The following is a 26,742-nucleotide window of genomic DNA, read 5'->3' on the forward strand; positions in this document are numbered from 1 at the left end:
GAGAACTGGAATTAGAAGTGAAGTCCGAGATTTGACTGAATTGCTGCAATCTCATGATCAAACTTGAACAAACGAGGAATTGCTTTTTGTGGATAAGCAAAGAAAATGGTTTCTTGAGATGGAATCAACTCCTGGTAAAGATGCTGTGAACACTGTTGAAATGACAACATAGGATTTAGAATATTCCATAAACTTAGTTGATAAGGCAGGAACAGGGTTTGAGAGGACTGATTCCAATTTTGAAAGTTCTACTGTGGGTATAATGCCATCAAACAGCATTGCATGGTACAGAGAAATCTTTCATGAAAGTAAGAGTCCATCAGTATGGCAAACTTCATTGTTATCTTACTTTAAGAAATCGTTATAGCCACCCCAGCCTTTAGCAACTCCCACCCTGATCAGTCAGCAGCCATCAACATTGAGGCAAGACCCTCCCACCAGCAGAGATTAGAACTTGTTGATGAGGCTCCTATGCTTGTTAGCACTTTCTAGCATTAAGGTAGTTTTAAATTAAAATGTATTAATTTTTTAAAGAAGTAATACCATTGTACGCTTAATAGACTACAGTACAGTGGAAGTATAACTTTTATACATCCTGGGAAAACAAAAAATTCATGTCACTTGCTTTATTTTATATTCGCTTTATGGTGCGGATCTGGAACTGAACCTGTAGTATCTCTGAGGTATGCCTGTGCTTACTATTTTTCTGTGGAATAGAAGCAATATTAGCCTCCCAGTTAGGGAAAATGGTTATTTGCTATCTGTTTCCATGACTCCTGTTTCTAAGTTATAGAAGAGAGAAGTTCTAAACATTTATGACTATCATACCAAATATAAAGAAATATCCTACTTCAGTATCAGAAAGCTGCGATGACAGTGCAGATTCCAGACCCAGAATGCCCTATTCTTTCGCCTAATGGCTGTGTGACTTTGCCAGGCTACTTAACCACTCTGTGTCTCAGGTTCCCCTCCTGCCAAGGGGGAAAACAATACACCTATTCCATGGTTTGTTTTGAGTACTAAATAGGTTATCAAATCTGAGCACTTTAAAAACTGCCTGACACACAGTAAGAACTATTTAGTCTTAGCTAGTATTAAAAATTCTCCAAGATTATTTAGCCAACAGAAGATCTAACTTAATTACTAAGTAACTAACTTAGCTAATAACAGGATTATGAACGTGGGCCAAAAAAAACCCCACCAGCATGTATGGAATTCTCTATTTGATGGCAGTCACACTATTAGCATCAAACTCTTATATGTACTTGCTCTGTTTCTACCAAGTCCATTCCACAGTTAATGCTCTTAGAAGGCTAGTGTTTATGAAACATGGGTCTCATAAAGCACTACGTACAACAGAATGTTTATTAATTTAACTAGCTGGTAATTTCCCCTCCAAATTTCCATCCTTTAGGCCATTTAAAAATCCTTTTCTTCTCTCCCTTTATTTATAAAGCATATAAAAGTTGAGAAGTAACTGACAAGGGCACAGACTTGAGGGAAAGAGCCCTCCATGCCCGGCTGACACGCCATAGCTTGACACTGGAGCGGGGTTCCATAAAGATGAGCCCAGCTTTCCTCATTGTGTATTCTTTAGTATGGCCCCTCATGCAACCCAGTTTAACTTCTCTAGGATAAATAGGCAGGTTTATTACATAATGGGCATGTTCTCCTGAGCTCCCGAATGCATTTTATTCACGCTGACAACTATGACTGAAATACAAATTAAGTCTGGATAATGGCGTAAAGATGGTAGTTGGATTTTACTTATGCTGATTGGTCAGGGGATCAGTTGGGGTTGGGGGAAGACACAGAGAGAGAAAGGCTTTGGCCTGACTTACACATTGTTCTTTCTGGCTGTCAGATGCTGAGAAAAATCAAACTGGCCCAAACAGAGCTGCTGATGGAGTGGTACACATGGGTTGCACAGATTTTCTGGCACCAGAAAAATTTTTTTACTTTCCACAAATAGGTCAGGCACAGTGGCTCACGCCTGTAATCTCAGCACTTTGGGAGGCCGAGGCAGGCGGATCATGAGGTCAGGAGTTAGAAATCAGCCTGGCCAACATGGTGAAACCCCATCTCTGTTAAAAATACAAAAATTAGCTGGACGTGGTGGCGCATGCCTGTAATCCCAGCCACTCGGGAGGCTGAGGCAGGAGAATCGCTTGAACCTGGGAGGCGGAGGTTGCAGTGAGCTGAGATCGTGCCACTGCACTCCAGCCTGGGGAATAGAGCAAAACTCCTTCAAAAAAAAAAAAAAAAAGAAAAGAAAAGCAAAGAAAAAACGGCATCTTTCTGCTTAAGTAGGAATGAAAACTACTGAACATCTACTATGACAGGTGTTTACTGAATTTACATGGCTCATGGTATCTTCAACAGCTATGTGACCTAGGTATTGTTAGCACTAAACTCTATATGAGGCAACTGAGTCTCAGAGACAAGATAATTTGCCCAGGTTCAAAAAGCTCCTAAATGGACCAGGATTCATACCTAGCTCCTGTCTGATTCAATTCTGCTCTTTTTAAAAAACAAATTGTTAAACAAAGACTATTCGGACAGTATCAGAGTAGTTGAGAACTTAAAAGTACATTTATGCTTTTCATTTTTTCACTTGGTATTTAAGTTTTGCTTCCCTTTACAAAACACGTTGCTTTTCAAATTAGCAGGAACATTATTAGAAGAATAAGACGTGACAGGGTGTATATTGCTGCTTCTTGGGTGGTTGTGGTATGCAGCCTTATGATTAAAACTATGGTTAAGGTATGGCACAGTCCCAACGTGATACATCTGAATGTGTTTTATGGTTTGAAGGGGGAATTACCAAGGTTTTGCAAACTTTAAAAACTTGTGCAAGACCTTCATTGTGGTTTGTTTATATATATATATATTTGTTTTGAAATGTAGAAGTACTACCTAAACATGCAGTGTTCTCAAAACTGAATCATTCATAATCCTTAGAAACCTAAAACAAGAAGCTTAATGATTTCTTTACTGTAATGATATCAGCAACTAGAAACACAGCAACTTCAAGGCACTGGTTAATAACTTTAACCAATTATTTCTCCTAAGAGTTCTAGGAATATTATTTTATCCCTTTGCTGACACTAAAATATGAAGATACAAAATTGAGGTTTAAACTGAGTTTTTGATAACTAGTGAACCCCAAAGGGAAAAGAAAGACGAGTGATGAAGGTGATTGAAATGTGCACCGGGAGAAGAAACCCACTGGATGTTAAAGGTCATGGAGAAATCAGGAAATAAAGACTGATTTGCAGAGTGGGCTGGTGTTAGAAACTGTGTTGTGAATGCTATATGTATATTTTTATGTTCTTAGAAGACAGAACTATACTTGTAAAACTATTTTATACAGAATTTAGCTCAACGGTATATGTATGAAAATGGAAAACGCTAAGATGATATGCTAATAGGTAGCTAGGATTTTGTGATAGATAAGAGCAGACAGTTTCAGGCTCATGTATTATAAAGACAAAGACGTATTATTTTTATGAAATATGCCTTTTTTGAATATTATATAAAAGGCAGATTTTAAAAATTTGAACTCTAAGAGGATGCATTCAAAAACAGATTACAGATTGGGCACGGTGGCTCATGCCTGTAATCCCAGCCCTTTGGGAGGCCGAGGCAGGAGGGTTGCTTGAGGTCAGGAGTTCGAGACCAGCCTGGCAAACACGGTGAAACCCTGTTTTTACTAAAAATACTAAAAAATTAGCAGGGCATGGTGGCAGGCACCTGTAATCCCAGCTTCTCTGGAGGCTGAGGCAGGAGAATCGCTTGAACCAAGGAGGCAGAGGTTGCGGTGAGTTGAGGATCACACCACTGCACCCCAGCCTGGGCGATAGAGTGAGACTCTGTCTCAAAAAAAAAAAAAAAAAAAAAAAACACACCAGATTACAAAAGATAATCTCCCCAGGCCTAAAGAAAAGCAGTACGCAGATACTTCAAGAGCATATATCGGCCCTGGGCACCAAAACGTTGTTCATACATGCGGAATAAAGATTTATTTTTGGCACCACAAAGTCAAATGTATTCTTAAAAACATTATTTTCTTAATATATTTCTGTAGGCAAAAATATCAAAGAAAAGAATCATAAAATTATCTCAGAAAAAAAGAAAACCATAGGAAGAGAGCTGTCATGTTCTATGTTTCAAGTTCACAGATGGATTTCTTACTGGAGGTTAGAGCCTTTCAAATCTCTTGTCATTCAGGATATGAAATTCTAATCTAGTGGCATGGCCAGTTGAGGCTCAGACTAATCAAATATGCTGCCTAGCTGAAACAGGAGGTGCTTCACTTCCTTACTTCTGGTTTACATCTCAAACTGGCTGCTAACTTGCAACTTTTGATGGTCACTTGCTGTGTATGCCTTGAAAATGCCACGGTGTGGGGAGGAGAATTGTGGGCACCTAACTGAGTTTACTAGATGAAAAGTTCCATCACCCTGACTCACCTCAGTCTCCTCTGTCTTCAGGGAATGGCTGAATTTTATACAATGCCTATTTATAAACCACTGCAAGTGATACTTGCATTCATCTTACACTGTGACATCATTTCCTCATCAATAATTTAAGCATAAGAAATGGATTAAAGGGACTCTGAAGGGACTTCTCACACAGAGAAAAACAGAAACCAATTCAACTCTTCAAAATACTAATTCAGTCCTCTTACCTTGTTCTTTGATCTGACGAATTTGCTTCACAGTTTCTTTTAAGATTGCACATTTGTCAGGTTTGAAGTTAAAGTTGTCTATATCATTAAAATTTGCAAAAATCAACTCTGCAAGTTCTTCTATATATTTATTTTCCTGTTCACGATTACGTTTTTCAGTGTTCCTTTTGGGGCTTAAAAGAAGAAACACATTTTTATAATGTATTTGAAAAAGAGCTATTGTGAAAAAAATGAACGTGTTAAACAAGTTTAGTACAAAGATAGCAAACAAAAGCTACCCATATAAACACAGAAATACTTTTGGAGGAAAAACACAATTTTCCAAAAGTGTTCCATGTTTTTAAAAAAAATCAACCTAAGCCCAGTTTGTAATGAAACTATCTGCTCAATGTGTTTGGTGTCTCCCACTGGACTGTCCGCTTTACAGTGACCTGGACTGTGCTCACCACTGTGCTTAGTGCAGTACTTGAAACAAGTTGGCACCAAATTAATTGACAAATAAAAGAATGTTTCAAAAAGGTAAAGGAGGTTATATTTTAAAATTTATTTAAGATTAGTAAAAGAAGAGAAGTTAACCCAGTTAATAATAGGAATAAATCTCAATAATTTTTGGTAAAACATAAAAAATAAAACCAGATATTTATAATTTTATAGACTTCTTCAGAATGTTAGTAAGCAAACCAAACAGCCTTTTTAGGTAATGCAAAAAGTCACAATACAGCTAGAAAGAAAAGCGAAACTGACCCAGGAAATTTGTTAACTGTCCAAGCTGAATGACATGCAAAATATAAACAAACAGTCCAATTTCAACTAAAGTTTAAAAAGTTAATGGAATGGAAAAATATCAAAAGAGGCAAAATCTTCTCATTAGAATGTGACAAAATAGTAAACTCAAAAGCTCCTTTTCATAATAACAGCATACAATTATTTTCTCAAGTGCAAAGGGGGGCCCATTAAATGACATTCAAAACAATACAATAAGGAAGAAAAGCAAGTTGCTTAATGTAGCAGCTTTCTGTATTTTTATATATAATTATTTGTATATAATGCTAATTTTAAAATTTCTGGATTCACAATAGACTTTCATATATTCATCTCTAAATATGTTTGATTTTCATAAATACATAATATAATACAATATCTCTATTTTATAGTGTTTATACAATTTGTCCAGGATCACCCCACGAATTACTGACAGAGTAATTCAGAATTTGGTTTTTTTTTCTAAGTCTCATTTTTACCTGTAGCTTCTGTTTTTACAGCAAAAGGTAAAGAGTGGCTGGAATGCTTAGAATAGCCCAGCTCCCATTCTGGCCCCCTCCACCACCCTCCACCCATGCCCTCTCACCCTCACACAAGGTAAGAAATAAATGACAAATAGGTGAGAAAGGGGAGTTGTGTTCAAAAGACCCCTGAGCACCCCAGAGGGAGGGCTCAGAGACCTGCCACTAGAGGCCACAGCTGGAACAGTTCCCATTTTCTCCCACTGCCTCTCCAGGTAGGGCTCCTGACTATTAAAGGCAGTCTGACAGACAGAAGTTTGTGGTTTACCAGGAAGTACTAGGGAACCTAGAGGAGCTGGGGGCTGGGATGTAGAGAGTGGAGATTTATTGGGCTTGATGTTTTGCTTGGCAACTAGAAGGGGAAAAGGGAATATAAAATATTGGTGTTTTGCCCTTTCTCCTGCTCTGCCTCTCTTGATGACTTTTCCTAGCCCTCTTCCCTACTATTTCATGTCTGATGTTTTTACTGTCCATTAGGTAGAAGGTGTTGTTTTTATTTAATTCTTAAAATTATTTATATGATTTAAAACATTGAAAAAGTGAAAAGTCTCTCTTCTACTTTTGGTAACTATTTGCCCAGTTCTCATCCACCGAAACAGGTAGCAACAATTATTGTTTCTTGATTATCCTAAAACAATACAGATTCTTTTTTCTTCCTTGTTTATACAAATGGTAGTATTCTATAAACATTTTCTAAACCTTTCTTTTTGTCTGTAACAATATTCTTAAGAGATTTTTTTTCATATTAACCTATAAAGAGCGTCCTCATCTTTATCCCAGCTGCATTGTGTTCCAGGTTCTAGATGTACCACAGCTGTTTAACAGACATTTTGGTTTTTCCGAATCTTTTGCAATTTGAGTAACCTCATATACACACCATTTTGCATGTGTTAAAGTATATAATAGGAAAATTCCTAAAAGTGGAATGGCTAGTTCAAACAGGATTTGCATTTATAATTTTGATACTGCCAAATTACCCTACATGGGCGTTATAACAATTCACACTTCCACCCATAATATATGAGATGAAATTTGCTTTAAAATTCTTTGTTTTGTTCACTAAAGAACCACAATCTTTGTTCTCAACTCAGAAGTACATGGGTTTAACATTTTATGTCATTAAAAATAAAACAACAAAAAATAAAACCCATTATAAAATTAACGGCAAATCTTTTTACTATAGGATCTTCTTCTTGTTATAATATTGTGTACTCAAACTCAATATTATTAAATAAATTGATTCTAAGAGTCAAAAGATATCAGAAGTTTACAGCTTTCCTCTTTTTGTAAAGAATACAATCTGTAACTGATTTGCATATTCAAAATGTAAGCAAGTACATATTCAGAGATTTAATTGTTAAGGAGAAAAACCAACACAATATTTGAATCAGCAGTAACATCAATGCTAAAATAACAAAGAAGCACTCATGTGGCTTTAATAGACAATACTGATTCTTTTTCTCAGCAAGAATCTAACCTGGGTCCAAGTTGGTCAGGACATTCCTTGCGCTTTCTTGTCTCTGCCCTGGAGGGGTCAGAGGTATTTTCTCCCATCCCACTCATCTTGAACACATATCAGCAACTAAAACAGAAAACAGAGAAGAGGAAGTAAAAAATGAAGAGAGCTGATGATGAAGTGTCTGATCATTTTACCAACAATAAAAGAACTGCGACTCCAATCAGAAATTTGAGACCAGTAATTAACACATTGTTTTATGTGCATGTATAATTTCTAATATAAAAGCCGTCTCTTTAAAAAAATCTTTTAAGATTAAGCAAATGTAAAGGTTAACATTTAAGAAACAAACAAGCCTACCTCATTGGGCCCAAATTCTTTAAACACGAGTTGTATTTCAACAGCACCATGAACTACAATCTACCAGCTCTGGGTTTGGGCTGCCAGCCTCCAGTTTCAAGAGTGATCTTGCACCATGTGGAAACTACAGGTGTTGTAAGGGGCTCCTCCCAGTCTCTGTTTTGGGTTAGCCAATGTGAAGTCTGTGCTGCAATAGCTCACCCACGACAGACAGCCCGGGGAAGAGCCAGTGCCAGGACACGAAATTGAAGGTTTTCAAATTTAACTAGGTACATCTGACACCCCTGTAGCCCCAAGTTCCTGCACAAGGCCTCTTAATCAATGCCCCCTAGTGGGGGATCTTCCTGGCCCCTCGGGAAGCTCCTGTGCCTGGCTCTCCTGCAGCAGCTGCCTGGCTGCTCCTCCCTCGGTGCCCTCTCTCTGTGGCAGCTCGCCTCCCTGCACACAGCATGGTCGCTTCCTCTCTCACATCCTGCCACCTCCAAACTTTCCTTCCCCCAGCTGGTTCTGGCTGCTATCACCAAAGGTCTTAAGATATGCCCCAAAAGTCAGGGGAACTTTACTGACCCCAAGTGGGAAGGACCATGATCAGCTCCTGCTTGCTGAATTCCTCTCAGTAAGAAAATAAAAAAAAATAAGAAAATCAGTGTGCTCGTCATCACTAACATAATCAAAATAATATTTAGGTAAGCAAGAACAAGCCAGTGACAGAGGTTTAAGTACTAAAAGAGCTAAACAAAGAGACTTACAAAGACTGTGAGGAAACCATAAAAGACTGCTAACTCAAGGTGTTCAATAACTGCTTACCAAAAGAAAAAACAATGCAGCAGGACAAGTTGAAATCTACATTTAAAGTCTTTCCTAGAGCTCCTATTCTATACTACTTCCCCTTCCTTCTGGCCCCCAGACTTCTAAATCACCTTTGCCCTCTTTTACTTTTTGTAGTGGGTTCTTTTCTTTTCTGGATAGAAAAAAAAAAAAAAAATCAAAGGGAAGGCAAAGTGCATTAGAAGACACAGAACTTAAGGAAGATGACAGAGGACAATCAAGAGTAAGGACAAAGAGCAAGGAGGGCTAAGGAACGTAACGCGTACCAGTCAAACCGCCGGGCCGCTTCTTCCCTGTAATCTGGGCTGCTCAGTCTCAGCTGTACTACAATAATTTCTTCTCACCACTTCTGATACAATAGCGCAGTGGAGTTATTTATTTATTTTTTTTAAAGAGTCATAGGTAAGCAGAATGAAGAAATATTGTATCCGTTTAGGGAGGCTGCACCAATGGTACACATTTGATTCAAGAGGTGACACAGAAGGGAATAATTTTCAAAGCTGATACCCAAGCTTCTTTCTGGTTAGAGCAATGCAGCCAAGTCCCAATGTCCCACACTGTGGTCACAATTTTGGCCTGATAATAAGTATAATCTGTATTTATTTACTATGAGAGAGGCAGACTACGAGAGGCAGGATAGCAGAGAAGTTAAGGGCCAGTATTCATGTCCAAGCTTCACCACTTTTAGCTATGTGAGGCTCACTTGAGACCAGGAGTTGGAGACCAGCCTGAACAACATAGCAAGATCCTATCTCTATAACAACAACAAAACCCTAAATTCCAGAACCCTTCTCAGATGATAACTTATTGACATTCACTTTCAGTACTTCTCTCAGAACCACAATTCCCATGGTTTCAATCATGAGATGTAAGAAAAAACATTACACATCCAGTCTAAGTAAGCTTTCAACAAATGACCTAGGAGATTTTCACTCTGAAAGCAACTTTCTAGAAGTCATACAAACTTAAGAATGTTTCTATCATTAAAATATAGCCTTCAATATACAGCATAGCAAAATGCCCTATATAGTAAGTATAGGTGACAAGTTTTGTTGTTAAAATGGCTATTCCCCCCCTCAAAAGTATTGCCACGTATACTAAAATGTATAGTATTATCAGAAAGATCAGAAAGCTTTCAACAGACAATTAAAGGAAGTAACTGTTTTACCTAAAGTCATATACACCCAGTTTGAGGATGATTTAACATTATTATTTGCATCATTTACCTGTGAATATTCTAAAATACATACACAAACAATTGTAACATATGAGGGACAGCACTGGGACATAGGGACCAGAGAGAGGGAGAAGAGGAGCCATTTTCTAGTCTAAGTATAGTAAAATCATTTGAGCAGACTGTTTATAATTTGCTTGTACCTACTCAAGGTTGGCTTAAAAACCACTCTATTTGTAGACTGAAAATATCACAATTTCCTCTTGAAGTAAGTTATTTAAATGCCAAGTGGTTTTCCCTTTTATTATGTAGTGGTATCTTAAACACATTTCCTCAAAATGTGCAACTTTCAGCTTGATGAACATAATTGCTTCCTTACATTTTTGTGTCTACTGCACATGTCCTCTTCTCAGAGCAACATTCCTGGGCTATGTGCCCCAGTACACACCTCCAACCCATCTTTCCACCACCAAGGGGAAAGTGGGGTGGAGTCGGGGAGGCCTGGCCAAGCCAAGGAAGGATGGCTGCCTCCTGGTAACCTCCACGAAGTGCCAACATGCAAGGATGCCCTGTCTGAATCACTGCAAATCACCCATAAAAACAAAAATGAGACAGACCTGAGACCAAAAGAGGCGGGAGAGAATGTAACACGGACACAGGAAAGGGAGGAGGAGGGCGGGGGGTGACAGGCAGCTGCAGTCCTAGAGCAGACACATAAATTTATGCCCTGCGTTTTAGTGGGAGAGCCAAATAAATAACAGACAACCTCATGAATGAGGTGCTCTAACCTAGTGGACTGTCTGATATTTCTAATGCCCTATGCGAGGAGGCTGGGCTGGCAGCAAGTGTCAGTATTTCACACTGGAACAGGAGGTGGGGCCAGGTGAGTTCATTTTTCCCCCCACTCAAAATACTGGGCAATGCAGAAGTGACACAAATAAAAACCAGAGAGAGAGAGAGAGATAAGTTACAAAAACGACTTTCTTCTAAGTTATATAAATTACTTTTTCTCTATATAAAATGTACATTCTAGTGTATATTCACTGATAGAGAAATATCTAAAATAAACTCTATGGACAGAGGAATTTTGCTGCACTTTTGTAGATCGAAGTTAAAAAATTCATTTCCAGTGTAAAGGTAGCAGATGGAAAATACTAAAGAGCAGCACTGAAGGTTCTAAAATTTCATTTGGTGACCAGCTCTAAATTAATAGTTTCTTATAATTTCTGCACACTCACATGAAATTAAAATTCTTAAGCATCTCACTCTCAATGCTGAAACTGTTTAACGTAAATCACAAAAACTGAAAATGACACAAGTAAACTCTCAGGCTGTATTTGATGGTAATTACAGTCATTGAGAGCAAACCAGTTTCTACCAGATGTTGGGGGTTGTGAAAGGACAAGGCTGAAAAAAAAAGTTTCAAATCATCCATTCTTGTTATCTGTAACAACACAATAGCCCTGTTTTCACAGTGACCATACATCCTCCCTTACATCCCTTGATATCAACTTGGATGAGCTAGACGGTAGGGAAGAGTTACAGCCTTACAATTAGTAAGTTTTCTCTCTAAAAAGTAACAATATTCTGGGAGGGGTGAACAAAGCCAGTTGAATCCTTAGCATAATGACAGAAAGCAAAATAAAATGTTAAACCTCAACACAATTCAAAAATGTACTTTCATGGAATTCACCAATATAACTTATAAGGTAACAAAGCTGTTGCTCTCAATACAACCTCATACCATTAAAGCTTGTTAATCATCCATAATTTATGTAAACGATAATATGCATTTTATCTTTTATCAGGACAGGCTATCTTCCAAACAAGGCTTGTAAAACTGCCAGATGCATTATATACAGAACAAATTCAGTTAAAGAATAAGGATACTACTGCTGCTGAACTCCAAACATAATAAAGTGATCGAACATCAGATCCTGACTGCTAGCTCCAATAAATGTTCTTAAAGTTAGGCCTTCTCTGAAATTCCCCAAGTTAGAAACGACATAGAAAGAGCTACTGAAAACACTTCTCTTATGAATGTCTACCTGAAGAGGACCTGCCTGATAAATCATCTAGCTCTTGTTATGAGAACAGAAAGACTTAGAGACTTCCGAGGTTTCTTCTGAACTCTCTTTACGATAGACATATGAAATTGTGTAATATGTAGTCTAACCCTTTACAAACTTTTAAAACCAAGAAATGCTCAAGCAATATTAAAAGTATACATAAAACCTCACTTAAATACCCTTCCATTTCTATTCAACTAAACTACAAAAGGATAATCTTTTAGAGCCCACTGTTTCTCAGAATCCCACCTCAACAGCTAAAGCTGCATCCACTATTGCTTTATCACAAATGAAAACATTTGCTCATTCTAAACTGGTAACAGTTTCTCCTTCAAAGTATACTGTGTTCCAAAAGCGATCCCTTTATAAGCATAAAAGCAAAATTTCTGGGCCAGGCTCTGATAAGTCTAAAAAACATAGTATCTAATGTTTCAATAAACAAAATGTGCTTTTTGGATGTAGATGCCTGAGAAAGGTAGAAAAGAAAGTAGGCCAAACTTGGGAAGTCAGTAAGATGATACAGAAGACATCCAATCGCTAGAGGAAGGGAAATACCTCTTTTCAAATAGGGTTAATTGGTCGAAATTACCCAAAGCAGACATTATTTTGGCAAGATCCCAACTTCTGGCAACAGTTCAATAAATATTCTATGCAGGAAATATACAGACTACTCAAGGATATAATGTTGATTCATACAAAGAATCATCACACAGACAAAACAGAAGTAGAACTATGTTGATTTACTAAATGCTGGGATGACAGCACACAGAAAATCAAACATTGCTTCTCATTGGCAAACTAGTAATGCATTTAATAGTGATACAGGACATGACACAATATTTTTAAAATTTTTACCTAGTAAAATTATGTATTATTTCCTCCCAAGTGTCATTACTCTTTTTTACTAGATCATAAGGGCTCTTTTAACTTCATCTTCATGTAACACTGTAGTGCTTCTTGGTTCAAAAAACTGTACATTAATTCATATAGTAACAACAGTTAAGTTACAAAGTTTTAGAGGACTCACTTCAAATAAATCCAGAAAAACCTAGAATTTGTTTTCAAGTAAGTTCAACTTTACTAGTTTAGAGCAGTTTACTGTACATTTGCCTTTAAAAAATAACAATAAGATAGACACGAACCACTATTATTAGGATATGATTTTTCAATACTAAAACACTAGCCATTTATTGTTAGGTAGAGGATTAAAGAAAGTAACATACCCTGCAACTGTAACTAGTCTCTAGGTAAACTGGCTTTAGCACCTACCTTCTCTTATGCTGTGTCTTGGTCCAGGAACAGTAATAACAGTGTATAAACAAATGTTTAAGCTAAAAATTCCTTCCTCTCACTATCGTCTGCTCTTAGATTACTTTTGTATAATGGCCTTAAAGTGGTATATTAGACAGTAACTAGAAGACATATTCCATTTTCTGACTGAAAGCCAATAATACTCATGAATTTTTTAGCTGAAAGACACTTCAAGATGCCATTGGGAAGACTGTAATAAACACATTAGGCTGCAAATGGGCAGTAGCAGCTCTTTAACATATGCTGCAATAATCAAATAAATGGCTACATTCACGTTCACTGGTTACATAAATATTTTGCTGCAACATATCCATCATTTGCATCTCTCCTAAAGAAGGGGAAAACCTCCTTAGAAGTCTTATCTTAGCAAAATTCAGGGCAGAATACATAAGCAGCAGGGAGCTATTCTAAACTATTATTACCAACATGGGGGAAAATGTCTAGTCTGACATCAGTGGCACATGATGGCTTCTACTTTCTAAATTCTCATAGGCCAAGTTCCTTAACATAGCCAGTTACTGGACTGCTCATATATCGACGTCAGCTGGTGCGAATATGGCCAGGAATAGCAAGACTAGGTTTTAATAAGGCCTCAGATGAGAAAACATCGCAGGAAGAAGCTGCATTCCTTGCATAACGTAAGCATTTTCTCTCCCCTTCAAGCAGAGTTTACTCAGTGTCTTTTTATTATTCTGAAAACCAGTTTTCACCAAAGACTTAGCATTCTGGAAAGAAGTCATCAAATCAAGGACTACAATGCAGCGCTTGTGTTTGAGTTTCATAACTTGTCCAGACTAAAATTCAATTATCTTTCTTTATTCTGAAACCCATTTTAAATTTTGTTATGAGATTAAAAAATGACTTTCTAATTCCTGAGAAAGTTAACTGGCAAGGTCAAGACAGTCTGTACCTATACAAAGAGTGTTTTTATCATCTGAGTTGTCAACAGTTCTTAAATAAATGGGAGTTCTCTCTCATAGCATAATATGTTGTTTGGTTTTTTTGCTAACATTTATTGAAGACTTATTATGAGTTAGGTTACTTAGCACATATTTCTTTGCTTAAAAGCCACAATTTGATATGTATATATACATCTTATAGATTATCTAACCTCTCCAACCTGTTTCCAGTAATTTGCCTAAGTCACACAGATCACGGGTGTAATAATATCCATCATCCATGGAGTGAGTGTTTCTACGTTGGTTGGCATTTTTTACGTACTTTACCTGTATGCACTCCTTCAGTTCCTGTAACAGCCTGATTATCACCATTGTATAGATGAGGAAATTAAGGTACAAGAGAAATAAAGTAACTTGAACAAGGCCACACAGGAAGTCTTGGAGCTCATGAATCCAAACAGTTCCTCAATTCTTAACCACTGTAATGTGGGCATTAAAGGTTCCTATACTTTGATACTTTCACTGAAGACAGAAATTTATAAACTAGTGTATATTACAGGAAGCAGTATATTTTAACTTAGTCAACAGTGACTATGTAATTTGAAAGCACTTTTCTTTTTCTTAAAAACAGTATCACTGTGAAATGTAAAACACTTCTTTCTGTTAAACAGTGCATATGTTAGAATCATGTATCCATTTATTCAATAAATAACTAGTGCTCCAGGCACTGCTGCAGACATTGGAGAGAAAGTCATGACAAAACAGCTAACAGTCCCTGTCCTCCTGCAGCTCACATTCCAGTGCAGAAAAGATGTCATGCTCAGCTCATGCACAATTATTCCCCAAAGATAAGCAAATATTTTTGTTACTATTGAATTTATTATGAAGCTATTAAATAAAACACCAACTAGAAATTTTATCTGGCATACCAAGAATGCTTCAGTTTCACTCAAAACAGTAAAAAAGCCTTCTTTCTTCTGTTTCAGAAATGGTAATTGGTTAATTTAAAAAGTCCATTATGAAGAGTAATTGTAAAAATGATACATACTACCTTAATAATTTCCTTTTAACTTTAAACACATAAATGTAACTTTGAGTCTCAGTCTCCATTGGAGTTTCACAGTGCCCTTCTTGCATAAATCATACCTATACCTATAATTTATCATCTAAATAGTGGACAATAAAACCAGTGTCTACTCTCTAATTTCTGTTTATTTAAAACAGACCTAGAACTTATAGACATTTAGATTTCTTAAAAGTGCTTATAAGGTACAGATTTGTATGATTTTTTCCCAGTCTATTAGACATGTGTCATGTGTCCTATACACCCATTTGGCAGCAATGTTTCTTCATTTCACTTTGAGTCTTAGTTTTCACAGAAACAAATGTATCTTTTCAAACTCATACTTGATACGTTACATATATTTAATTAAATTATGTCATTATAATAACAAGTACAACTGGCAAAAACTGTCTGGGAAACAAGAATCTGGCTCTTGGTAGGCACACAATATCATGGCTAGGTGCAGAGTGCCCCACCCCCTGCCCCGCTCCTCGCTGTTCTCCTGCTCCTCTGTTCCCCTACCCCTCTCCTCTCCTGTCCACAGTGGGATGTACTTAAGGTGCCCATCATCCCGAGACTCTCAGACAGCGGCAGCATCAGGCCATGATTTATTAAGGGGGAATGCAGATCACAACAAATATTAGTGAATACCTATTATGCACCAAGCAAGGTTCTAGTTATTGGAGAATATAGCAATAAACACAACAGACCAAGTCACTGACTCTTACATTCTAACAGGAAAGTAGGGAGAGGGTGGGGAATAGTAAAACAAACAAAATATTTACCACATCAGATAGTAATTAGAGGTATAAAGAAAAACAAGATAGGGCCGGGTGCAGTGGCTCACGCCTGTAATCCCAGCATTTTGGGAGCCGGGACGGGTGGACCATGAAGTCAGACGTTCGAGACCAACATGACCAACATGGTGAAACCCGCCTCTACTAAAAAATACAAAAATTAGCCGGGTGTGTTGGCGCATGCCTGTAATCCCAGCTACTCAGGAGGCTGAGGCAGGAGAATCACTTGAACCCCCCCAGGCAGAGGTTGTAGTGAGCTGAGATCGTGCCATTGCACTCCAGCCTGGGTGACAGAGTGAGACTCTGTCTCAAAAAAAAAAAAAGAAAGAGAAAAGAAAAGAAAAACAAGGCAGTAAGATTAAGATAAAAGTATAATGTAGATGGGGTGAGGGATACTATTTTACGTAGGTAGCCAGCAAAGTCCTCTCAGATGGGTGTTATCTGAGAGCTTTCTAACAGATCTCTAAGATTCATAATATAATTTCTTTAATATACAACCATTAATCATATGAAAAGCAGTACAGTGTTGTGGCTTAGATCACATTCTCTGGTGTCGACTCTGGCTGGAAATCCCTAGAACACCACATATATTAGTTATTTGACCTGGGGCAAGTTATTTAATTAACCTCTTTGGAGCTTTGTTTCTTCATTTGTAAAACTGGAGCAATAATACATACCTTTATAGGCTTGCTGAGAGCATGAAATGTAAAGGACACAGAAGAGCAGCTGGCATATAGTAAGGGCTTATTTAATAAACATAAACAGTTATCTGAATTTAATAGACTATAAATGTTTATAAAATAATCTAAATTGATGGTGAATTTGGAAAGAAAAATTAATTTTAAAAGAAAATTAAAAAATTAAAAATTAATTTAAAACAGAAAAGTTATCAAAATATTAGCAGTTAAATTATTTCAATGGGCATTACGGGTGTAATTTAATTTTTGTATTTTCCAAATTCCCTTTCATTAACACATCAGACTTTTGTGAGTTTATAATAAGAACAAAGAAAGAAAGGAAGAGGGAAAGAACAGGAGGGAGAGAGGAAAGAAAGAAAGAAGAAAAGGAATGAAATAAAGCTGACTGTGCTGCTGGGAAAAACAAACAAACTAAAACCTAGGCAAACCAAACGGAATTTTTAAAGTAACCTGCTCTTTGGAATACAAACTGTAAGTGTATGAATTGTTTACATGCACATTTTCAGAAAAAATCTTGCAAAAAATGAGGGAAACTTATACTGTGCTAGGCACAAAGGCTGCCTACAATGAATGAAATGAGAAATCAAATCTCATTTTACTGGTATTAGCAATGAAATTTCAAGTAAAAATTATTCTCTTTGGTAAACCAAAGGATATTTCTATAACAATTTCCAACCTACTAAATCTGTATTATAACTATACTTAAAACTTATGTTTTAATTATATATATATAAACTACACTTAAAACTTAGGGTAAACTTATATTTACCCTAAGTTCTTCTGTATAATATAGACAGATATTTAGATATTTTAGAGTCATTAGCATATCGTATGTTCTTTAACATATCGTATGTTCTTTAACTATATGGACTTCTCATGTTTTTTCTTCTACCAACTCTTTCAGAGCAAGAAATATATCTAAATCACAAGAGCTTTCCAGTAAAGGTTACTAAAATTGCCCTTCTTCCTCAGAAAAATCTGGTCTATCCTTCCAAAGCAGCTCAAAGCATACTCCCTTTATGCAGGCTTCTTGAATTCCACCAGGAGGAATTAAAGGTTCCCTTTTACTTGTTCCAAGCCCATGGTATGTTAAAGTGAAAGTAACACTTTTTTAAATGCCTCCTGATCAGCTGCCTCTTTCCCAGGAGAGGGCCCAGGGTTTTGCTGGCACCCACTGTCCCCATGTCCCCATGAGGCAGCCCTTTGTGGGCCCCAGGCAGGCTCATGCTGCTGCCTCCCACTCCAGTGTCTCCGTGTCAGGGATGGGCCTTAAGAAACTCACTCCTTCTTCCCTTTTGTCCACTGTCACTCATTTAACTCCAAACTTTCCTGTGGGTTCTTTACCTCAATCAAACAGAAAAGCAAAGTAGAGGCAAAACTTTCAAGCACGTTGCATGAAAAAAGTACAAGACCCAAATTTAATAAAGGCTTGTGGTTTGAGAAGAAATAAGGGACATAGTTATAGGCTGTTTTGGCAGTGTAAATAATGTTTCCTTTCTAGGGTGAGTGTGTAAGAAGAATTCTTCTGAAATACTTTTTTATGCCCTTTTCTCTGTTTTCCACCACACTTCTACAAAGGTAAAAAATAACAAGAAGGAAAAATCTAGTTTGGGAGGACCTCTGAATCATTTTCTTACCATACAAATTCCTACAAATTTACTCTTCGTCAGATCATTACAATTATTCTGAACACTATTTGCTATGAGGCAATGGTTGACATTAATAATGAAAATGGCAGCTCTAGATTAACAGAAGCTCCCCTGTTCCAAAAAGATACCAATTTTGTCTCACAAAAATAAACCAAATTAGGCCAGGCGCAGTGGCTCACACCTGTAATCCCAGCACTATGGGAGGCCAAGTGGGGCGGATCACCTGAGGTCAGGAGTTTGAGACCAGGCTGGCCAACATGGTGAAACCCCATCTCTACAAAAACACAAAAAAAGTAGCCGGGCATGATTGCACGCACTTGTAATCCTAGCTACTTGGGAGGCTGAGGCAGGAGAATCACTTGAACCTGGGAGGTGGAGGTCGCAGTGAGCCATTGCACTCCAGCCTGGGCAACAGAGCGAGACTCCATCTCAAAAAAAAAAGCCAAATTAAGCATTTTTATTTGCAAATAACACACACCTACAGAATGTTTACTGAGAATTACTAGAACTTAGAAAGTTTTTTTTACAAATGGAATTTGAAAATTACCTTGGCACCTAAAAATGTGAATCAAAACCCTTAATTTAACAATTTTTTCTCCCTCAAATGATGGATTTTGGTAATCATCAAAACCAGCCATTCTGTAAGATCATGATTTATATTTTAGCTATTTTAAGTTTCAAACTTGAGACACAGGCAAGTAGCTGTCAGCAAAAGCATAAGCATATTGCTATCATTGGGATTGTACAGTAGAGTCCAATTCTCTGACCTCAGTGTCAGAGACTGGGGGACCCTCTAGTTTTGGCAGACAAACTTTGTGAAGAGCACAGAATAGCCTTGGCAAGCTGCCAGTGGAGGGTTTTCTCCCCTTTATAGCCCCAGATGGAGAATTATTATGCTTTGTGGAACTAAATATGTAATTGGATTCAAGAAAGGTAGCTTCTAGTTACCCCTTGAGTAGTTAATAAGGGTGGTCTACAACAGGCATTAAAAAGATTAAGGAAAATTACTTCTATTTTATATGTTGCTCTCTACCTGTTTATTTTAAATAGTCCTAAGACGTTTTTCCACTGAGAGAATAAAGAACAATTGTTTATAAAAGCTACACCTATGGATAAAGATCTCTAAGATTGCTGCACCCTATTTAGCTATAACTAGCAAGGAATAAGCATGGAATGAAACTTGAAAGAAATTGAGATAATTGCTTGATGCCTCAGAGACAGCTAGCTATATTATATTCCTTCTGCCTGATACTAAAATGAAATTGATAATAATCCATCAAGCTGAAATTTAAACCCTGGTTCTAGCTGGGATAGAATGACGCGGAGAAAACTAAGCTAGCTCTCAGAGACACCACGACACAGTATATACATGTTCATAGCACAAACATATGATTTCTTTAGTTGGCATTTTCTTTCAAGTCAATGTTTCTGCACGAAGAGCAGTGACTATTATACGTAGGGCAAAAATATATTTGAACAATCTAATGTTATATATGGTTAAGTTTCTAATTAAAACAGGTCTCTTTTGGTATTAAAATATAGCCTAAATTACAGGCTTTTAACTTAAAAATCTATTTGCATTTATTTTCTTCTGATATTGAATTCAACTGTACTGATAATTATTGAGTAGCTGCTAAGGGCAAATTACTTTGCTCTATGGACACTGCAATACAGTCACTGAGTAAATAACAGAATTTGATCTCATGAAATGCAAGACTTAGGAAGAAGATACAAATATGGAATTAATTAACATACAAGACAATATACATAAAAAATACAAAGTGCTAACGAAGGAAAAATTACTTCCTTCATTAGGAAGAGTAGGCAAAGGTTTTATGAATGCCTGAGCTAGGTTTTGAAGAATGGGTATAATTTTCCAAAGTGAAGGGGAGATGGGTGAGCATGTATAAGAGAACTTCAGGGCACCAAAGTGGTACAGTTACTACAGAGTGAGACAATGCTAGAGTTGTTGTGGGGAGCCTGCATGCTGGGATGACCATGGGACCCAGGGATTTGGGAGTGTGGATCCTTCCCCTCCTCGCTTTCCTCTTTCCCCCAGGTTACTGCCAGGCCCTGGACTGAGTGCTGACTGCATCGTACCTGAGCCAGCACGACCCTAGAACCATGCTTATCAAAGGGTCACCTGGGAACTGTCAGAAATGCACTCTCTGGCTCTGACCAGACCTTCTGAAAGGTGACTTCGGAGGTGAAGCACAGCATCGGCTTGCCAAGCCTTCCCCATCATTCTGATGCTTGCTGAGATGTAAGAACCCCTGCCCTAAACTTTAGAAAGAACTTGCCTTGTTCTATGGGTGACCTGAAATCTGACTAACACACAGTGATTATCTTCCTCTCTGAGGGAGAAGGAAAAGAAAAGGTAGAGTATATTTAATTCATTTAGTTCATTTTATTTACCAGGTATTTAGTTAGGCACTTACTTTGTAGAGTCTGAAAACCTTAACCCCCAGAATAAGGAGTAGCTCTTGTCAATTTAATAAACTGTGAGTACAATGAAAACTTTTGAGCTGAAGATGGTAAAGTCACAGTTATGCTAGAAAGATTAGCATGGTAGCGGTCTAAATGACGCTTCCAGCAGTGTAGGGAGGAGAGACTGGAGACTCATTAATAGGATACTGCAAAACGCCACATATTGTATGGCTGCATTTATATGAAATGTCCAAAATAAGCAGATCCGTAGAAACAGAAAGTAGATTGGTGGCTGCCAAGGGCTGGAGGGAAGGGGAAATGGGGAGTGATTGTTGAGTACAGGGTTTCTTTTGGGGTTGATAAAACTGTTCTGAAATTAGATCATGGTGATGGCTGCACAACTTGCAAATAAACCGAATACTCCTGAATTGTACACTTTAAAAAGGCTGAATTTTATGTGAATTATATCTCAAGAAAGCTATTATTCAAAACAAAATGAAACAAAAAGAACAAAACCAACAGGCTTAACCTGGCAACACTGTGCAACAGATAAATGGATAGTTTGCAAGTATTTAGAAAACACACTGGGGATTACTATGAGCAAGGACTTCTCTGGCAACATTATTATGAGCAAGGACTTCTCTAGCAACATTCATCCCAAATGAGATTTCCTTATTCTTTTTGTGAAAGAGATTAGAGTAAGAATTTTAATTTTTTAAAGCTTACTTTTTGCTTAATAAACATGCTCCTAGTATACAATTTAGAAAAATACAAAAACACGAAATAGAATAACCCATACTCCTACCACCCAGAGAACAATCAATAACTTAAAAAATTTCCTGCTCAGTATTTTAAAATGTAAGTGTGTATACAATCAAGCACAAAGTGTATATATAATTTTATAGCTGGGTCTTTGTTTTCTTAATGTTATCCACCATGTCATTAAATGTCTTTATAATTTTTAATGGCTCTGTGATATCCCATCATATGAATATACCATATTTAACCATTTGTTTCCATTTTTGTGACTACAAATAACACTGATTAATATCTTAAATATGTCTTGATCCACATTTCTGATTATATACCTACAATAGTCTTAGAAATGTAATTATTAGATCAAAGGGTTTGACCATATTTAATCCTGTTTTCCAAGAAGACTGTATTAATTTATAATCCCCTCAGCAGAGTATTCGAGTTCCCTTCTCACAATTCACAGCAATGAGTATAAAGATTTTTTTAAAATGCTTTGCTAATTTAAAGATTATGGTGTGACACTGTTTCAGAATTTAAACTGATTCCTAGTAATTGAGTATCTTTGAATTGTTTCAGCACTTCATTTCTACTCTGATGAAAGAATGCTGAGTCAGGTATGCCATAGGTGCAATATGTTGAGGTCAGCTAGGCATGTGATGTAATGCTGTTGTGCAGATGAAAGCAAAATGTGGGTTCCACTGGTGGTCTTCATCTTTGGCCACTAATCAATCACCTAAGGAGCTTTTGAAACCATAGTTTTCCTGGCTCCACGCCAGACCAACTAAAGCAGAATCCCTTGAGGAAAGACCCTAGGAGATCAGTTGAAACCTACTGGGCTGGATGACAATAGAAAACTGAGTCAAGGCTGGTGGAACAACATGCTGGGTGTTAATAGAATATTAATCCTGTCTGGTTCTCCTGACAGGCCACCACTCCCCTGCAGTCCACTCCAGTGGAAGCTGCTGTCCTCTCAATACACGTGTAGTAGGGATAGTAGGTGGGGTCAACCTCTCCTCACTCCATTACAAAGATGCCCTTATATAAAATCTTTCCTCCTCTGAAAAAACCCTCTCTCTACCAGTACCATAGAACGCCTCTATCTATCTTCCTAAGTTTACCAACATGCAGCTCAATCCCCCAAAGTTACTGAAGCATTCTGCCATCAGACTAGCACTTCCTCTCTAGCTCAAATCTGGTCATCACTCTGAGTAATTTCAAAGACTGTGTGGATGAACTAATGAGTATCTCCCAGGTCCTTGTCTGTCAACTCCAACGAAGTTCACCTCCCCTCCACTTCAGCCGCTGCCTTCTATAATCATGCCCTGAACCTTGTTATCACGCAGTACTGTTTCCATTTGAACACTATTTTTTTTGTCCACAAACTCCTAGCACACTAGCTTTCACACTGTCTTCCTCCACAACAGTCTTCAGTGTACGCCAGCCCCTGCCCCTTTCCGTCATTCTCGAGCTAGAGCCACGTCGCCACCCGCAGCCACCTCAGTTCCCTTTCACACCCTCCTCTCATAGAATTCTTTCTGCAAAACTGCATTCCCAAGTCTTTCCACCATAAGGGGAAGCTGAGCACTGATGAAGAATATCAAGCAACAAGGGGCAGAGTGGCCCCACAGATTTCAGGGTTTCTAAAATTGCCCAGGCCCTTAGTCCTGCCTGTCAATCCTTTACTTTGTTTTCAGCTTGTTCTACTGACTTCAACAATTATTTCCAACTTCTGCCACTTCAGTAAATACCCGTTCAATTTGATTTTCCTCAGCTTCCCTTCTTCCTGCTTAGAAAGATAGCCACCTCCATCTTCAACATCACTTCTGGTGTCTCAGAGAATGTGTGATCCTTCTGCCTGTAAAAACTAACTACTCCAACCCCATTTCTATTCCCCTCCTCACCTTGGGAGACCCTGCTGCAATAGTTACAGCTTCTCATTTCAACCTCTTCCTCTCTACTTAACGCATACTCAGGTCATTTCCATCCTTTAAAATAAAAATGTTTAAAGGATGAGCTTAAATTCCTCTCCAGCTACCATTCAATCTCAAATATTCCTTCACATCCACACCTGTCTAAAGAATACAAAGGTCTGGGATTCCTTTATCCCCAAACACTGGGGACCATATGATTTAGAGTTTACACACACACACACACACACACACGTGTGCGGTGCGTAGATATATATATATATATTTCATTCTAGAAAGATAATACATGTTGGCCAGGCACGGTAGCTCATGCCTGTAATCCCAGCACTTTGGGAGGCCAAGGCGGACAGATCACAAGGTCAAGAGATCAAGACCATCCTGGCCAACATGGTGAAACCCCATCTCTACTGAAAATACAAAAATTAGCTAGGCATGGTGGTGTCTGCCTGTACTCCCAGCTACTCGGGAGGCTGAGGCAGGAGAATCGCTTGAACCCAGGAGGTGGAAGTTGCAGTGAGCTGAGATCACACCACTACACTCCAGCCTGGGTGGCAGAGTGAGATTCCATTAAAAAAAAAAAAAAGATAGTACATCTCATATACCATATTTCATTAGAACCCCAGAGGGGTCTACAGAAGCATTCTATAATCAAATTCAGGATTATTTCAGAAGTGAAATGTATGAATATTCACACTACATGAAACAAATGATGATTATAAATCATCACATCCATTCAGGTCAGGTTTTACTGCCAAATGAATTACAAAAAACCTTTCCATTTTCAGTGTGCTGAATTTTGAGATTCAAATAAGGGAATACAGGCATGTAGATTATTCTCCTATTCCCTTCCACTCACTCTATGACCCAAAGATATTGTATCTCTTCCCATATTACTCCATTAAGTCTGCCCTCCCTAGTCTTCCATGACATTCAAATGCCAACCTACAGCAATTTGGGCATACTGTGTGTTGTTACCAAACTTTCTGCTGTGTTTACCACAGTTAAAAATCACACCCCTTCCGTGGTTCCTCCTTTAACCTCTCCATTCTGTGGCTTTCATGACACAACAATCTATAGGTCCTCCTCTTACATAATTATTCTTTTTCAATCTCTTTTATGGGATCTTCTTCCTCTTTGAAGTTATCCAGGTTTCCATCTGGCCAGTTCTCTCCTCATTCATCTCTATTTTAAAAATTATTTTTAACAGCTTTACTGAGGTCACATGTCATAAAATGCAGCAATTTAATATATACATTAAAAAGTAGTTTTAGTGTATTCACAGAGTTGTGAAACCATCACCATATGTAATTTCAAAGCATTCTCATCACCCCAAGAGGAAACCCCAAACTCATACAATTAATCCCCATTCTCTCCTCTCCCAGCCCCTCACAGCCACTGATCTATACTCTCTATCCCTATGGATTTACCTAATATGAACATTTCATATAAACAGAATCAAATAATATGTGGCCTTCTATGTCTCGCTTGTTTCAATTAGCATAATGTTTTCAAGGCTCGGCAATACTGCTGCATGTATCAGTACTTCATTTCCTTTTATGGCCAAATATTCCATTGTATAGCTATACCAAATTTTGTTTACCCATTACTCAGTGAATGGACATTTGGGTTGTTTCTACTTTTTGGCTATTATGAATAATGCTATCATGGACATTTGTGTACAAGTTTTTACACAGATATATGCTTTCCATTCTCTTGGATATATAGTTAGGAATGGAATCGGTGAGTCATATGGTAACTCTATGTTTTGACTTTTTGAAGGAATGCCAAACTACTTCCCAAAGTTGCTACACCATTTTATATTCCTACCAGTAATAAACAAGGATTCCATTTTTTTTCAAATCTTCCCCAAACCTTGTTATTTTTGTTTTCTTTTTAAGTTATAGCCATCCTACTGGATATTAAGCAGTATATCTCATTGTGGGTTTGATTTGCCTTTCCCTAATAACAATATTGAGCATCTTTACTTGTGTTTATTTGGCTATTTGCATATCTTCTTTGGAGAGGTGTCTACTCAAATCCTTTGCCTGTCCCTAAAACCTAATTTTAGCTTTGGGGGTTATGAACCTCTCTGAGTACCTGATCAAGGCCAAAAAGTAAAAGCACACACAGAATATGACATAAAATTTTTCCAAAATGTCACTAACTCACTAAGACCACTTATGGATCCTCCAGATTAAGAACCCTTGTTCTATACCATAGGTTCTCAACCATGGCTGCATATATAAAACCACCTGATTTTCATTTTCCATTGCCATACAATCCATTAATTCTACCTCCACACCCAAAAGATGTGAACTTTATGTGAGACTCAGACATATGTACATCCATGCTCAAAGCAGAATAGGTGAATAGGCTTTGCTAAAGGTGAAAACAACCCAAATGTCCATCAACATATGAATAAACAAAATGTGCACACACATATAATAGAATATTATTCAGCCTTTAAGAGGAGTATGGTACTGACACATGTTAAAACATGGATGAACCTTGAGAATATCCTAAATGAAAGAATGATTTCACTAATATGAGGTACTTAGACTGGTCAAATTCATGAGACAGAAAGAGGAACATAGATTATCAGGGGCTGGGGAATGGGAGGGAATGCAGTTATTAATGGTTTCCCTTTGGGATGATGAAAAAGTTCTAGAAATGAATAATGGTGATGGTTGCACAACACTGTTCATGTATTTAACATTCCTGAAATGTGTACTTAAAATAGTTACAATGGCAAATTGTATGGATACTTTACCATAATAAAAAATTTAAAAAAATATTTTAAAACATCCAAGATAACCAGGTACCACTCCAGACCCATCAGATCAGAAATTTTGGAGGTGTGGTATGACCATCAATATTTCTCTTAGGCCAGGCATGGTGGCTCACACTTGTGATCCCAGAACTTTGGGAGGCCAAGGCAGGAGGATGACTCAAGCCCAGGAGTTAGAGAACAGCCTGGGCAACAAGACAAGACCTTGTCTCTACAAAAAGATCAAAAATTAGCTGGGCATGGTGGTGCATACCTGTAGTGTCAGCTACTCGGGAGGCTGAGGCAGGAGGATTTCTTGAGCCCAGGAGATCAAGGCTGCAGTGAACTATGATCGCACCACTACGCTCCAGCCTGGACAACAGAGTGAGACCTTGTCTCAAAAAACAAATTTTTTTCTTAAAAATTTTCCAGATAATTATGATGTTCAACTAGGATTAAGAACTGCTGCTTTATAGTATCTTTGGTGGTACCAGTTATCCCTACGGGTTTCCCAAATCTTTCCAGCCTTCACCTCTCAAAGCTTTCACCTTAAAAATCATGCTGCCTGCTAAGTGACTACTCAGAAA

At 37.8% G+C, this 26,742-nt stretch overlaps 1 protein-coding gene across 38 annotated transcripts in view; it reads right to left on the bottom strand.

Annotated features, from left to right (window-relative positions):
- The window catches only part of NCOA2 (nuclear receptor coactivator 2), a 295,898-nt gene that overhangs the window by 100,422 nt on the left and 168,734 nt on the right, over positions 1 to 26,742 (bottom strand). For 37 of the 38 annotated variants that reach the window (XR_010141181.1, XR_010141195.1, XR_010141177.1 and 34 more), the window contains 2 exons: positions 7,451 to 7,555; positions 4,691 to 4,863 (listed from right to left, as the gene is read on the bottom strand). Coding sequence is in view for 17 of the 38 variants with exons in the window: in XM_054561747.2 (XP_054417722.1) it covers positions 4,691 to 4,863; positions 7,451 to 7,536 (259 nt within the window). In the remaining 21 variants the exon portion in view is untranslated. Of the gene's footprint in view, positions 1 to 4,690; positions 4,864 to 7,450; positions 7,556 to 26,742 lie in introns of those variants that run through there. The other variant, XR_010141197.1, reaches the window with a different exon arrangement.

Source organism: Pongo abelii, chromosome 7, assembly GCF_028885655.2.
Source record: "Pongo abelii isolate AG06213 chromosome 7, NHGRI_mPonAbe1-v2.0_pri, whole genome shotgun sequence".
In the NCBI taxonomy this organism is placed as follows: Eukaryota; Metazoa; Chordata; class Mammalia; order Primates; family Hominidae; genus Pongo; species Pongo abelii.